Source organism: Lynx rufus, unplaced genomic scaffold (genome assembly GCF_022079265.1).
Source record: "Lynx rufus isolate CCGP_SWC_20201006 ecotype Redwood Valley unplaced genomic scaffold, mLynRuf1.p SCAF_22, whole genome shotgun sequence".
Classification (NCBI taxonomy): domain Eukaryota; kingdom Metazoa; phylum Chordata; class Mammalia; order Carnivora; family Felidae; genus Lynx; species Lynx rufus.
The window spans coordinates 9,359,010-9,373,650 of record NW_025814837.1 but is presented as its reverse complement, the minus strand read 5'-3'; the positions used below and the strand labels follow the sequence as shown (position 1 = coordinate 9,373,650).

The 14,641-nt window shown below is 44.2% G+C and overlaps 2 protein-coding genes across 2 annotated transcripts in view; one reads left to right on the top strand and one right to left on the bottom strand.

Annotated features, from left to right (window-relative positions):
- Positions 1–6,047, bottom strand: part of KLHL14 (kelch like family member 14) — a 102,086-nt gene extending 96,039 nt beyond the window's left edge. Inside the window, exon 1 of the mRNA XM_047087062.1 lies at positions 4,953–6,047. Within this exon, the coding sequence (XP_046943018.1) occupies positions 4,953–5,902 (950 nt within the window). The 5' untranslated portion in view covers positions 5,903–6,047. The remainder of the gene's footprint in view (positions 1–4,952) is intronic.
- Positions 6,048–6,147: 100 nt separating this feature from the next.
- On the top strand, positions 6,148–9,749 carry LOC124517533 (uncharacterized). The gene is made up of 4 exons (XM_047086871.1): positions 6,148–6,448; positions 6,645–7,046; positions 7,377–7,618; positions 8,685–9,749. The coding sequence occupies exons 1-4, from the start codon at positions 6,148–6,150 to the stop codon at positions 8,760–8,762; spliced, it is 1,023 nt and encodes a 340-aa protein (XP_046942827.1). The 3' UTR covers positions 8,763–9,749.
- Positions 9,750–14,641: the final 4,892 nt, after the last annotated feature.

The window sequence follows — 14,641 nt, the reverse complement described above, 5'->3', positions numbered from 1 at the left end:
GAAAATATTTTAAAAAGAAGAATATTTCTTAAGATGTGAAAATGATATGAAATTTCAGTGCCCACAAGTGACATTCTAATGTAACACAGCAATGCCCATTCATTTACATATTGTCGTTGGCTGTTTTGTGCTACAAGGGAAGAGTGGAGTAGCTTCAACAAAGATCGTGTGACTTCCAAAGCCAAAAATAATTACTGTTTGGTCTTTTACAGAAAAAAAAAAAAAATTCTGACCCCAGAACTAGAACAGCATCTTTCCTTAATTTTTTAAAAAGTGAGATATATTAATACTTAACCCTCACATGTTTCTTTCCACAAGGAAAGTCTTGAGTCTATGTATAACTCTAAGAATGATCACTAGATCATATCCTCGCATGGAGAGGCCCATGGCAAGAAGCAGAACACTGTGGATGAGAACAGTGCCATAGTGCCAGGGTTCAGACTTTGGCTCCATCACTTACCAGCTGTGCAAGCCTGGGCAAAATGCTTAACTTCTCTGTGTCTCGGTTTATCCATCTATAGAATGAGGTTAATTATGGTACCCATCCCTTAGGGCTGTTTTGAGCATTAAATAAGTTCATGTTTGTAAAATGCTTAGAACGTCCTCGGGTATGAAGTGGCTGTTGTAAATAAAGGAACTTTTTTTTTTCTTACTGTATTTTTAAGTTAAGAAAATAGAGATACTTAGAAATCAGCTAAGGTAATGAGTGAACCTCCACATGTTCATAAATATGGAGTAAATACAAGTATGAATTAAAATTTAAACATGTCCACTTCTTGTCAGTAAATCCTCTAAGCCAATACAACACATTAATATCTACTCTAATTGCCTTTTGATTGTAGGATATAACTATTTGGCTCCCATACCTGTGGTATAATTTTGTAATCAATGGTCCTGTTTCACATAATAAACAAATTGTGTTCTGAATGGTTGAGTAACTTCTGATACAAAAATCTAACTACCTAACAACTTCTAATTCGAGGGCATCAAATTGATATAAAAGGAAGTAACAATTTAGAGAATACATGGATAAAAGATTAGTTTGCTTTGCTCAGGTTGTTTTTCAGGCCTTATGAGGAGACCCAATCGAAAATATTGTCCTACATTTAAAGAGACACTTTTTAAGCACCAAAGCCAGGAATCAAAACTGTGTATTAGGAAAGCTAATGGCTTTTTAATCATTACAAGTCATTTTAGCCAATAGATAATTGTCCTTCTGATGTTTAAATAGTTTTTCAAATTAATTTATGTGAAATCTTTAAATAGACTTTTTTAGAGAGTGAAATCTTTATAAGGTAGGCTTCTGTCTTCTATAAAATATAATCTCTGAAAAAGTACACTTCAGTACAGGACTGTAAAAGGGACTGTAATAGCTGATGGTTAAATGTTTTACAAAATATGGTTATTTTCACTAATGCTTTTCTATGACAGGTGTTTTCCTGTAGGTTCAATAGGCTTTTGTTATGTGCGTTAGTAATGTAGATTGAGGAACACATTGGTGAAGTGCGACACTGAAGCTTTCTTATTTTATAATCTTAATTCTTTCAACTTTCAATGAGCATTTACTTATACATCGTGTGAGATGCAATGAAAATGTGAACAGGAAGGTAATGAATGCAGTCCAAATGGACTTATTTGAACGACTACTAAATTATGCATTCAATTTTTAAAAATACAAGGAAAAAAGAAACTTTGGGGATTACTTAAGCTAAACTTAGACTGTATGTCTTCTGATATTTACTTTTTAATGCCTTAAACATTGCATATTATGTCACTTATTAAATTAAATTATCATGCTTTAGAAGCTTTCAATAATGACTTTCCCAGAAACTTTTTCAAGAACTTATTTTTTAAGTTTTATATTTCTTGAAAAAAAAAAACAACAAAAAGAAAATAAGAAATAAGACTTCAAATGTCTTAAGTTTTGTCTACCCAAGTCCTTTTCTCTTAAATTAGTTATGCATATATTTGCATATCAGATAATAAGTCTCTTATTTTTAATTTATCATTCTCAATGCTTAATTTGCTAAGATAAAATACAAATTTGAGCATAAATGGCATATTTGGAAAGACTAAGCAACTAAAACAAAGATTAAAAATTAATTTGGGTATTTATAAGGTCTGTAGGCTTGGGTTGCTTTATTTTTCTAGATGTAATAAAAATTCAAAATTACTTAATAATCTTTAAAAATATTAAAAATATTGTTATTACACTAATAGCCTTACTTTCTATAGAGAAAACGTATTCTTAAACAAGTAAATTCTTTGTGAAGTCATTCTATTTCCTTATATTTTGTACTTTTTCTAACAGAGGAGTCAATTTTAATTTTTCAACCCCTTGCCTAAATTTGAGGATTTCTTTCATATTTAGACCTTAAGAAATTTAGGTGGATAAAAAGTAATAAATATTGTGCATCTCTAGTCAATTGTTTTCAATAAGTGATGCGTTTGCAAAAGCAATTGTTCAACACATTTATCCTTCTGTTAAACTACATGTAAGTCTAAGAGAACATTTTTATATTATGCTGACGCTATAATAAATGGGCCAATGTGATACTATTGGTCGCAACTTATAGCATCTTTGTCTACATTGAAGTTAAGATCCTGATGGGTAGCCTTACATTCTTTCTGCACATTAAAATGAGAATAATGTAATTAATCCCGAAAAATTAAAATGCCACAGTTATCAATAATGGAACAAAATCGAACTTGTATTACTTTGAGATCATCAATAGGCTCACATGAACTGTTTTCTTCTCTGCGTCTTCCGCTTTTAAGGAAAAATACAGTTTTTCTTCCTACCGCAGAAGTATCAGATTCTTGCAGCATCCATGACACTTGTAAGCATTTAGTGGTCAGACGCCACTACATATCCTTCAAATGATATGGCCCAGTGAAGCTGGAAGGTGTCGTCACGGAGCCGGGAAGCCTGCTATCTTAGCCACCCGCCAGGGCAGAGCCAGCAGGCCCCAGCTGGTTACTGAAGCCAGGCTAAGGTGGAAAATGGATTTTGCATTTTGACAGTCAACTGTCCTAACACTGGACCCTGGAAGATACTTATTAGACAGAAGTGCATCAAGGGCTTGAGAAATTCTTTATGAGATCAGATCTGTAATGCTCCTATCCTCCAATCATTCTTAAAACAAGTTAAGCCTTGATCTTATTATCCCTCTGGATTTCTGAACTTATGCTAGATTTTACATGCTTTTAAAAATATGAACAAATACATGTTCAGGACTATAGCTGTGTTGTCTGTGAATTCTTTGAATATGTATAATATATGCTAAATTAAGTATACTTGTAGGTCATTTAGAAGTGATAAAAGTTAAGATTACAGAATATTAATCAGCAGTGCCCATTGGTGTGGTGACATCTGCCCATCACATTAAGTTTTGATCTTTAGACGAATGAAGAACTCTTACAAAATAAAAATACATTTCATGTTCTTGTCCATACTTAGACTCCTGTGCTCACTATTCAAGTACCCAAGGGTTTGGGTTCTTGCTTGTGTTATTGTCCTACTGTCATTTCTTGACACATTTCATTAACTCATCTCTCACAAATAGTAGAAAATCAACTTAGAAGGTTTGTAAGTCCAAGGTTTCCCATACCCCTGTGGGCCTCACCTGAACCCCAGTGCTGTCTAAACTGTCTTCCTTCTCTTAAAACGTTTCTAGACGTTTTAGAAACATTCTGACTAAAAATAAATATTTAATTCCATAAAACTGCACATAGTGACCCCCCCCCTTTAGATGTCCTTCGGAATGGGAAAATGCCATGATGGATTTTTAAACCATGTAACACTTTGCTGGATTAGGCTGGGGTCGCCTGACCTCTGAAATCATGATGTTTTATCATGAGAAACTGAGACGATACTGCTTCTCTTTTCTAAAAAGAGAAAGAAACCCTCTGCTAGGGCTCACTAAAAGGGGTTTTAAAATTGGAGCCAACGAAACACGACTGTCAATGCCTACAGTTAAAACAAACCAACAAACAACTCAGCAACATTTTAAGCAGGCGTCATTTCTCTCTCCCCTTTGATGTGAAGCCCTGTTTACAGCACACACAGACACATTGCAAAGAGCAACAACAAGTCCCCAACTTCTTTGTGACTTCAGAGCAGGCACAAGGACCTAACTGGAGCCAGATGACAGCCCTCCTCCCAGTTTTCAGCTGTTTCCCCTTAGAGATGGGAGCTACAAGGCATGATTCACTCCGACACCCTGCAACCTCTTGCTTTGCTCTCCTTTAAAAGTGAAAAGGAAGGGCTTTTTCCTCAAGATAGAAAAGTTTGCCTGGATAGCTGATGCCAGAATTTCCAGTAGTGACCCTAATAGACAAAACCCTTGGGAGCTCTAACTTCCAAAGGGAGCAGACCTCAGTCACTAAACAACAACAACAACAACAGCAGCAGCAGCAGCAGCAGCAGCAAACCTTGAGTGTCTGACAGAAAGAATGAAAGCTCTCCTCATGGAGCATCCCCAGGGCGCTCGTGCTCACCCAAGGCAGGGAAGAGGCGGAGTGGGCTGGGGACTTGTCATTGCAGGATCCTTTTCCTTAAGCAAGCTCATTTTGAGATTTGGAGGGAGGATTGGTTAGAGAGGGTTGCAAAGCTGCACTTCTAACTGCCCCGGCCTGTGGCCCCACCTGCCTGTCAATTTCAGTCCACAAGTCCCGCATTTCTTGCTCTGGGGATGTTGAGAGAACACAGGCTTTCTAGCGCTCAGGGATGCTCTCAGGCCAGTTCCCTGCTGACCTTTAATGGACTCAGAAATCAACTTTCCCCACAGTCTAAATTGTTTGTTTGCGTTTGTTTTCAGCTTGCCGGAGCCTCCCACACAGCCCACCCCTCTCCCCCTCCCCTCTGCCCCCTCCCCTCCCTCCGGCCTTTCGCGCTCACCAGCCCCCCCCCCCCCCACCCGCCCCCCGTCCTCCTCTTTGTTGTCTCCTACCTGCTGGCCAGGCTCTGCCTGCAGTGCTGCCTGAAGGGCATCAGGTGGTAGTTCATGGCGTCCAGCAGCAGCTTCTGGCAGACCGGGTCGGTGCGCATGAAATCCACTGACTGGACCCGCTCCACCAGCTCCGGGGCCGGGATGAGCGCGAAGCGGAGGCGCTTCATGAGGTCGGGCGCGTACTGCATGCGGGTCTCGCGGTCGTGCTCCAGCCACAGCACGGACATCTGGAAGAGCGCCAGCTCCGACTCCACGGGGGGCGGCAGCGAGTCCAGCAGGGCGCGCATCTCCTCGAAGTTGAGCAGCAGCACATCCTCCACCAGGTACTTGTTGGCCAGCTTCTTGGTCTCCTCCAGGCCGTGCAGCGCGGCGATCTTGCACACCTGCTTGTAGTTCTGCACCGAGATCTGGTCGTTGAGGAACTGCACGCAGAGCTTGGTGACCTGGGGGATGTGCAAGATCTTGCTGACCGACAGCACCTCCTCCACCGTGTCCAGGGAGAGGGTCACGTTGGCCGTGTAGAGGTACTCGAGCACCAGGCGCAGCCCGATGGACGAACAGCCCTGCAGCACCAGGTTGTTGATGGCCCGGGGACTGGTCAGCAGCTTGTCGTCGGGGGAGGAGGAAGGAGTCCCGGGCTCCTCCTGCGGCGGCGGCGGCTGCTGCTGTGGCGGCTGCTGCTGCGGCTGCTGCTGCTGCTGGTCCTTGGGGGCCCCCAGGCCGTCCTGGCCGCCGACCCCTCCCCCGAGAGGGGGGTGGCTGGAGAAGAGCGATCGGAAGTACTGCGAGCAGGAGGCCAGCACGGCCTTGTGGCAGTGGAACTGCTGGCCCTGGGCCGTCAGGGTCACGTCGCAAAACAGCTGCTTCCTCCACAGCAGGTTGAGGCCGTGCAGCAGGTTGTCGCTGTGGCTGGGGTCGAAGGTGGAGGTCCTGTCCCCGGATCTGGACATGGCGAGCTGACTCGGCGCACCTGGCTTTAAACCCTCCTCCAACCTGGCACACAGGGGTGGGGGATGGGAGGGAGGGGAGAAGGGTAGTGGAGGGGGTGGGGTGTGGTCAGGGTGGGGAAGGGTGTGGAGGGGAGGGGAGGGTGAAGAACAACAATCAGTGCTCAGCTCGGCTCCTGCCCGGCGCGCCCCAGGACCCAGACCCTAGGAGTAAGGTCGGAAGGCAAGGAATCCGTGAGCGCCACCAAATGGGCCCTGTCTGGGGTCGGGGCGCGGGTTCAGCTCCCTGCTACTCCTCTCGCCACCGCCCACACACTTCGTCCCTCACTTTCCTAAAACCACCCCGGCTCGGCTCTTGGCAGCGACAGCGGTGGCAGCAGCGACGGCAAAGTGGCGGCGGAGGCCGAGACACCTCGTGGGCTTGTGTCCATGCCGGGCCTGAGGAAGGGAGAGGCCGGGTAGTGGGGACCCGGGGGTTCCCCGAGAGCGCAGAGGCGACCGTCGGCGGAGGTTCCAGGTCAACTTGTGCCTGCAGCTTTGCTCTTCGCAGTTGGTCCAGTTTGGGGGGGGGGGGAGCGAAGGGGACCCGACAAGCGTGCGGGTGGGCGATTCTCAGCCCTCCGAAAGCTGGGAACCCCCTCGATTATCCGTGCTGCCCCGAGAAACTCCTAGGCTAACAGTGTGAGGTAGCAGATAAAGCCCTTTCTTCTCCCGGGAAAGTGCAGCGGAGCGCGGTGAGGACCAGCTCAGTGGACTCGGCAGAGGCGGGAGCTGTCCTTATCAATTCTAGCTCATTTCCCTCACCCCGGCCCTGCCTGCTTCCCTGCTTCGCAAACTGTTGGCTTCCCCGTCACCGCTCAGTTTTGCTCATTTTCCAGAGACGCCTTCAGACCTGGCAGGAGAATCCTTTCAGCCCCCCACCCCCGGCCTCCTCTCTCCCGCGCCCCCCCCCCCACCGCATCTCAAAGCGCGGAAGTTCAGACGTGTATCTCCCCTTCCCTCGCGGGGCGGCACCGGGGAAGGCGAGGAGGGAGCCGGTGGGGCCACTGGGGCGGCTTTAGAGCCGGAGCCCGGAGGCCCGGAGGGATTCACGTGAAAGGCTGCGTCTCCCAGGGCAGCAGGAACACAGGCTTTAACTCCAGCAACTGTGAGAAGTTCAAGTTAACTGGCAGGTGTTGGGGGAGGGGGTGGGGGCTGGCCAACGTTGGGGGTGGGGTGGGGTGGGGTGGGAGGTGGAGGTTCCGTGCGGGGTCTCCGCATCCCACCCCGCGTCGCCGCGCGAAGCCGCAGCTTCCTTCCGAGCCCCTCCGTACAAGCCCCAGCGGCCCCCCACTCGGGCACCCCCACTCTCCTGGCCCTGGAACTACTTCTGTAAAAAAAAGTCTGAGCCGCCCGCATCCAGGCGGAGGACGGCAGGCCGGGGGAGGCGAGGCGAAATCGATCCGCCGGGTCCTTAACCTGTAATTGCACCTTCCAGGGCCGAGCAGAAAGGGACCCTCTGCCCACATCCCGCCCGCGCGCCCGCCCGCACGCCCGGGAGAGCCGCCGCCGCCGCCGCCGCCGCCGCCGCCGCCGCCGCCCGGCTCCGAGGGATCCCGCCGGACCTGCCCCTTCCACTGCGGCTCACTCTCTGCCCTGCCTGGCGCCAGTCCTGGATCGCCGGCTTCCTATTTATACCACACTGGGCTCCTCTCGACTCACTTTACCATCCCGTTCCAGGTGGACCCTAACCTCCCTCGAGCTCCCTCCCCCGGCAGGACCCCCTCCCCCAACGGCCCCCCAAAGCTCGGGCTTTCCTGAAACATCTCCCAGAGTCTCTCCCTTTAACTGGACCCGGTCATACCTCTCTCTCGCTCTCCCCGCTTCGTTGTCTCGCTCCCCACCCCCCCCCCCCCCGCCCCATTTTCCTGTTCCCCTTCCTTCTTGCTCTCCTCCTTTGCCTTTCCCCCTCATCTGCTTATTTCTTGCCATAGGAGTTTTATTCTTTATGAGCGTTTGCCACACAACCCCCCCCACCCCCACCCCGAAACACTCCCTCCCCGTCCCTTCCCCCGCCAACAACCCAAAAGACAGAACAAAATACACACAAGGCAGACACAAGGCCAGAAACTTACCTGCTTTCAACCAGCTGCAAAGTCAAGGCTCACTTAAGCTCCCCCCCAAAAATCAATTGTCCTTCCTTTTTAAAGGTTTGCTCTCTCCTTGGGAGGGGGAAAACACCTTCTGGATCCCAACTCCAGGCAATCACTCTTTACAATTTATTTTGTCGTACATCATTTGATCACCATGAATTAGCAACAGCAAGAAAATGTAGGAGAGGGAGAAAAGAGAGAAAGAGAGAGGGAGAGAGAGGGAGAGAGAGGGAGAGAGAGAGAGGGAGCAGAGCTTTCTGCAAGAGAAGAAGAAGAAAAAATGTACGTGTGACAAATTATGCTACCAAGAAACAACACATCATTATCCTTGGGCCTGGGGCTCAGTGAGTCGTAACGAGAGTAATAGGAAATCCACGGTTGGGGAGAGAAACGGTCGTGCTTGGCCAGTAGAGAGAGACCATACAGGGGGATGGATGCTGGAGAGACTCGCAAAATTATGGCTCAAGGCTATTGTAAAAATTGTCGAGCGTAAATGACTGCGATTTCAAACATCTTTGGAAGAAAGAAGGGGAAAAAGCGAGCCCCCCCTTCCTCCCTCTCCCTCTCTCTCCCTCTCTCTTCTCTCTCTCTATAAAGAACCGTCAAGTTTTAGTGCGCATTGCTAATTAGTCAATTTCTCTCTGCCTTCACAGGCTGGCGACTTCGCTGCTGAGCTGAAACTGCTAATTTCTGTGACCAGCTTTTTTCTTAGCTGTGATCTGGATGAATGAGTAGCTGTCTCACAGAGATGACAAAAATAAACTCTAATCCCCCCCAAAATTTCCACTACATCTTTCTCATGCATAGATTTATGATCTTCAAGCGCTCTGTGCAATATGCAAACTTTTTTTTGTGTCTGTATATATGCTGTTGTTTCCAGATTTCACTACATTGGTATGCTGCTCCCCCACCCCCACCCCCACCCCATGAAATGCAGAAACCGTCTGATCTCAAAGTATGCCAGGATGCCACTTTCTAGTGTCTTGATATTTGGGGTTTGTGTCTGATTTGAAAGACACTAGCCCTCGCCTAAGAGGTGAGTGGCTGAGTGTACAAACTGGGGGGGGGGGCGTGGGGTGGGAAATTAGAACTAGTAGGACGGAATAGAGGACAGCCCTTCTCTTTACGTGTGTTTCCCTGTACTATTCAAGCTTTCTGATCTTGTTGGAAAACATATTTTCTCTATTATTTTGTCTGGTTAAGCAACCATCTCGGAACTTCTGTGTCAGCTCTTCAACAGATAAGGGTTCAGAAGTCACATTTTTTTTTTAATTGAAAGATTATCATATTGTCAGATATGTCTTTCAATTAGGAGTGTTTGATTTGCAGGAGCTAGAGAGTCAAGTGCTAGGAAGCCCAGCTGCAATTTCACAAATGTAACCTTTAAACTTTGGACCTCATCTGGTATATAAGGATGACCACATAAAGCTCACATTTTTGACCCTGCTTAGCATGCAGAACGAAGCCCGGAATGATTCTGGAATTTCAGCTGTACCAGAGATTCATGTGTATTTTGGTAGAGGACACGTTCTCTAGACTCATTTCATGATGTATTGCGCCCTTACATTTATAGCCCTGCATTTTGGTTGTCAGTGGGGGTTGGGGTTGGAGGTGTCCAAGAAAGAAAGAAGGGGGGTGGAGGGAAGAAGAAGAAGAAGAAGAAGAAGAAGAAGAAGAAGAAGAAGGCATGCCCTTGAATAAAAGGAACATGAAAGAAAGCTGGATATGAGTTAAATTGAGTTTTCTTTGCCATTAAAGATATGAATATGATTCATTCTAATTCATATGTGCTCTGATTAGTAAACTTATTAAAATACACATCAGGGCACCACTGAAAGGCTGTCTTTCCACCTTCCCTTTTGATTTGTGAGAGATGGAAAGAAACCTGCTTAAGTGGGGGGGGGGGGGAGAAACTGAAAATTCTTTGGTTTAGAAATAGGGAATTCCCCATTTAGAATAATAAACATTAACATGCATGTGGGATATTTGCTCTTCAATAAATGAAGAAAGATCCAACTGAAGAATTTTACTCCTCACAAAGGCCCTTCTCCATCAAGGTCCTAGGTTGTCTGAGAGTAAGATACTTTATTCAGATCTTGTTGAGATGCTGCATTTGATATTCGTATGCATAACAAAAAGCTCAAATACATGGTAAAGTAATAGAAAAGGATTTTTTGTTTAGAGCAGGAGAAAGAAAGAGAATAGATTATCCAAATATTCTGGCCCTACTATTTGTTTTGAATTTTTCCTTTTTGAATTTCCCCTATTTAGGTCCTGAACAAGAAGATTGTGTAAATGTAATATACAGTCTTTTTGTTGAGGGCGGGGGGGGGGGGCGGTCTGTGTCATTAGCAATTAAAGCTATCAAGTATGTGGAGTATCACCAAATTCTCATACATTGAGAGTATAATTTGTATAGTATGCTTTTGATGTTTATCTTGTATGAGCTTCCATTAAAGTATTTGGAACTAAATTCAAAGGTCAATAAGAGTATTGATCATTAAGCTATTGTCATCTTCCCATTTTATCAAAAAGGAAGTAAGATGTGCTTTGTAGATCTCAAAATATCTTGATTTTGAATTTATATGTGTTTTTTACTGATAAGATATGTTGACCACTAGTTATGATTACAAGGATCTTTGCTGCTCCCAAACAATATGAAAGGGACATTTCAAAAATTTTAACTATCTATAATTTTGATGCCTATTTAACAACCAGAGTGGAAGGGAAAAAGAAGAATTGGGATTCTTGCAATTCTAAAGCAGCTGTTGAAATCAGTGGCTAGCCTGTTTTCTCCTGGGTTTTAAAGTTACACAATTTGAGAATGTTTAAAATTTCAGAGAAAAAATTACAATTGTGGCCGTTTTGTAAGCAATTAAAAATAATGTTGATAATAAAAAATCTCTTCATAATCTATGTGTAAACTAGCATATCCATCATGTAAGACTCACACCTCCAATATCTCGTACTGGCTCTGAATGAAATTGTTGCAGAACTCACAAATGGTATGACACTATTTACAATAAATCCTGTTATGAAAGATTCAATTTGCAGCAATCAGATGCTAGCTACTAAGCGATTGTAAGTATTTGAATTTTATCCTACTTCGCTGTTCAACGTACGGCAATTGCATCTGTGTGTTTGATCTGTCCTGCTGAGCACTATCAGCCGTTTGCTTCTCTGCCACTATTGTTTTTAAAATGGCAGGAAGGACGTGACTAGTCAAGAGCACTCAGCAGGATGGATTTCACATGGCATAAGAGAAGCCGGAATTGTCTTATCAAAAAAAAAACAACAACAACAACAACTAAATATGATCATGTAGTCATGTAATTCAAGCAGTCTTCATACTTCGGCAGAATTATCAAAATTATTCATCGGTGAATCGGCATTGAAACCACGTACAGTGGAGAGATTCTGAAGCTAGTGACACTGAGCAGTCCACTAGAGCAGCCACCAGCTCTGAGCAGTCTGGTCAGCCTTCAGGGTGGCAGGCACCCGGGCGAATCGGTGGGTCTGGTAGCTTAGGACCATCTCGCTGGACTGGATGAACTTAAGATTCTCTTCAGAACAGTTCCAGAAGTCTTTCGCTGCTTCACATGAAGGGGCAGCCACACCGAAACCTTATTTTCCTCATTCTTGACTCTTCTGCTTGAGATGTATGATTATCACCAAGTTATATAAACATCACAGCCTGGCGTCTCCTGTGTTTCTTTGGCTTCGTAAATACTACTTCCTGTGGCCTGACCTTTCTGATTGCCACCATTTGTAAAATGGATGAGGGGAAAAATTTTCCATTTTTACCATAAAACTGAACAAAGAAGGACCTCCTAGATCCCCAAAGCCAGGGAGAGGCATGACCCAGACAAAAATCATAAGTTTCTATTTTACATCGTGAGTAGATATGGCCAGAGATATCACAAAACCATCAGCATCAAGAAACTTATTGAGGGACAACAACAAAAAATAATAATAAATAACTGAAGTAGAAGTAAAAGATAAGAAATGGTGCTGTTGGCTAGCATTTAGTCAAAAGCCAGTGGTTTACTGTTACCCCAGGGTCAAGCCCAACTCCTCGGCCAGTGTTCCAGGTTCCTAGGCTCCTGTTCTAGCTCTTCTGGGAAGTCTGCCGTTAGCTGCTTTCTGAATACATCCCGCTTTCATACCACACGTTCAAGTTGTCTCCCTATGGGAAGCCTTGGCTCTCTACATATAGAAATCCTACCTATTTCACAAGATTAAACTCATTCCTTTCCACACTGAAACTCTTCTTGGCAACCTTGAACAGAATGATCATAGCTAATTCTTACTGAACTCATTACTTGTTTGGTGCACACTAGCCGAAATCCTTTAGATGTTTTATTTTCTTAATCCTTTTGCTAATCCCATGACAGAGTATGGTAGATGGTAAGAATGATTCCAACTCTTCATCCTTCCTGGTATAAATACCCGATTATAAAGTGGCTTTGCTGTTCTCCCCATCAAGAGTGAAGTCTATTTTCCCACTCCTTGAATGTGAGCTGGCCTTAGGATTTGTTTGATCAATAGAATGTGCCAGAAGTGACTGTGTGTCAATTCCAAGTCTGAGCCTCAAAAGGCCTTGTATGCTTCAACTTGCCCTCTTTGAGTCCTGCCAGCTGCCATGTGAAAAGTCCACGTTAGCCTGGCAGATGAGATCCCATGTGGTCCCAGCTGACCTGATAACTGAACTCAGATGTATGAATGAGCCAGCCAAGATAGGGGAACCAATATAGCCCAAATTTACTGACATGCAGAACTCTTAAGGAAATAAATGGCTGCTGTTTGAAGCCATTCATTTTTGGGGTGACTTGTTCCATAGTAAAGTTAGCTAATAAAGAAAGGTATCATTATTTTAATCTTACCAATGAGCAAAAGGAAGTGCAGAGAAATTAAGTAAAATTTTCAGGGCCATACAGCTTTTAAAAGGTAGAGCCAAGATCCAAATCAGTACACCCTGACTCCAGAGATTAACCATTCTGCTACAGTAGCCACAAAAGAAGTGCCTGCCTTCTATGAACGTCATTCGTTTATTCACCAAGCATATGCTAAGCATTTATTATATACCAGACGATGTGCTGAACATTGAAGATACAATGAGGACTAAAACTGCATCCTTGCCCTCAAGGGGCTAACATTCTAGTGGAGGAGACAGGCAGGTAAATTAGACACAGCATGTGAATAATTACAAGGTGATAATTGCTCTAATAAGGGTATGTGTAATGAACTACTGGAGCAGAAAGAACAGGCTCCTACCTTCCTTATAGAACTTATTACCTGTAATACTCTTTTGACATTTATTATTTACTGCTTTGCATTGTTAGTTGCTTGTTTAGGTAAATATATTTTAGGATGTCAACTAGATTATAAGCTTCTAGAGGAGAAAAAGCCTTGTATCTGACAAAATCTCCCATGGTCCGTAGCTCTGTACCTTGTCCATAATAGTTATTCAATAAATATATTGATGGACTATGAAAGATGAATTTCAAATTTATCAGGGGAACAGCAGAAAGAACAAGGATGTATTTTATAATCAGGGACTGTGCTGGGCGTATAACTAAAGTGACGTTACTCAATTTCTTGATTTTACTCATCTACTGCCTAAAAATTAATAAAATCTTCATAACATTGTTAAGTAAACATTTATTGTTCATAGCACATAGGTAAGAGTCTGATAGAACCTTATGAACGTTTCCTTCAAATCCTTCACTTACGGCAACCATCACCAACAAAGTGCTCTAAAAATTTGAAGAGAATAGGTACTTTTATGGAAATACTGATTAAACTAGTAAACAAAGGTAGCAGAGAGCCTTGATTCTCAGCCTGCATTCCGGAAGGAGCCCACTGACATTTGAATCCCAGCTTTGCAATACTTCCCTTCTTTGGACTTTGGATAAATAACATTTCTCTGCCCAGTCTCTGCATCTGAGAATGGGGATAATTATAGTGATTTCTCCTAGGGTTTTATAATGCTTAAAATTTTGGAAATATTTGTAAACGTGCTTAGAACAGTACTAGATACCTAGTGAGCACCATGTCAATGCTTGCTACATAAAAAATGCACATATGTAGCTAAAGACTTCTTAGCTTTCCTTTTATTTTTTTCTTTTCTGCACATTATATCTAGTCCTCAACAACTATGGGACAGAAGGAATAAAGAAATCTGTATTTCTCAGGTTTGCAATAATCCATAATGCTGTTGAAGAGATAACTCGCCACTTTAATAAAAAGAACAATGATTTTTTTTTTTACTTTGTTCTTTAGATATTTTGTGTTTCAGTTTGTTTTCCTATAGTTTTATTTATTTATTTATTTATTTTTGGGACAGAGAGAGACAGAGCATGAACGGGCGAGGGGCAGAGAGAGAGGGAGACACAGAATCGGAAACAGGCTCCAGGCTCTGAGCCATCAGCCCAGAGCCCGACGCGGGGCTCGAACTCACGGACCGCGAGATAGTGACCTGGCTGAAGTCGGACGCTTAACCGACTGTGCCACCCAGGCGCCCCTTTCCTATAGTTTTAAAAACCACCATTCTTTTACCTTGGGGAACATTTGGTCTTTGATGTGTGTGTCTTGGGTAACTGAGATTCTA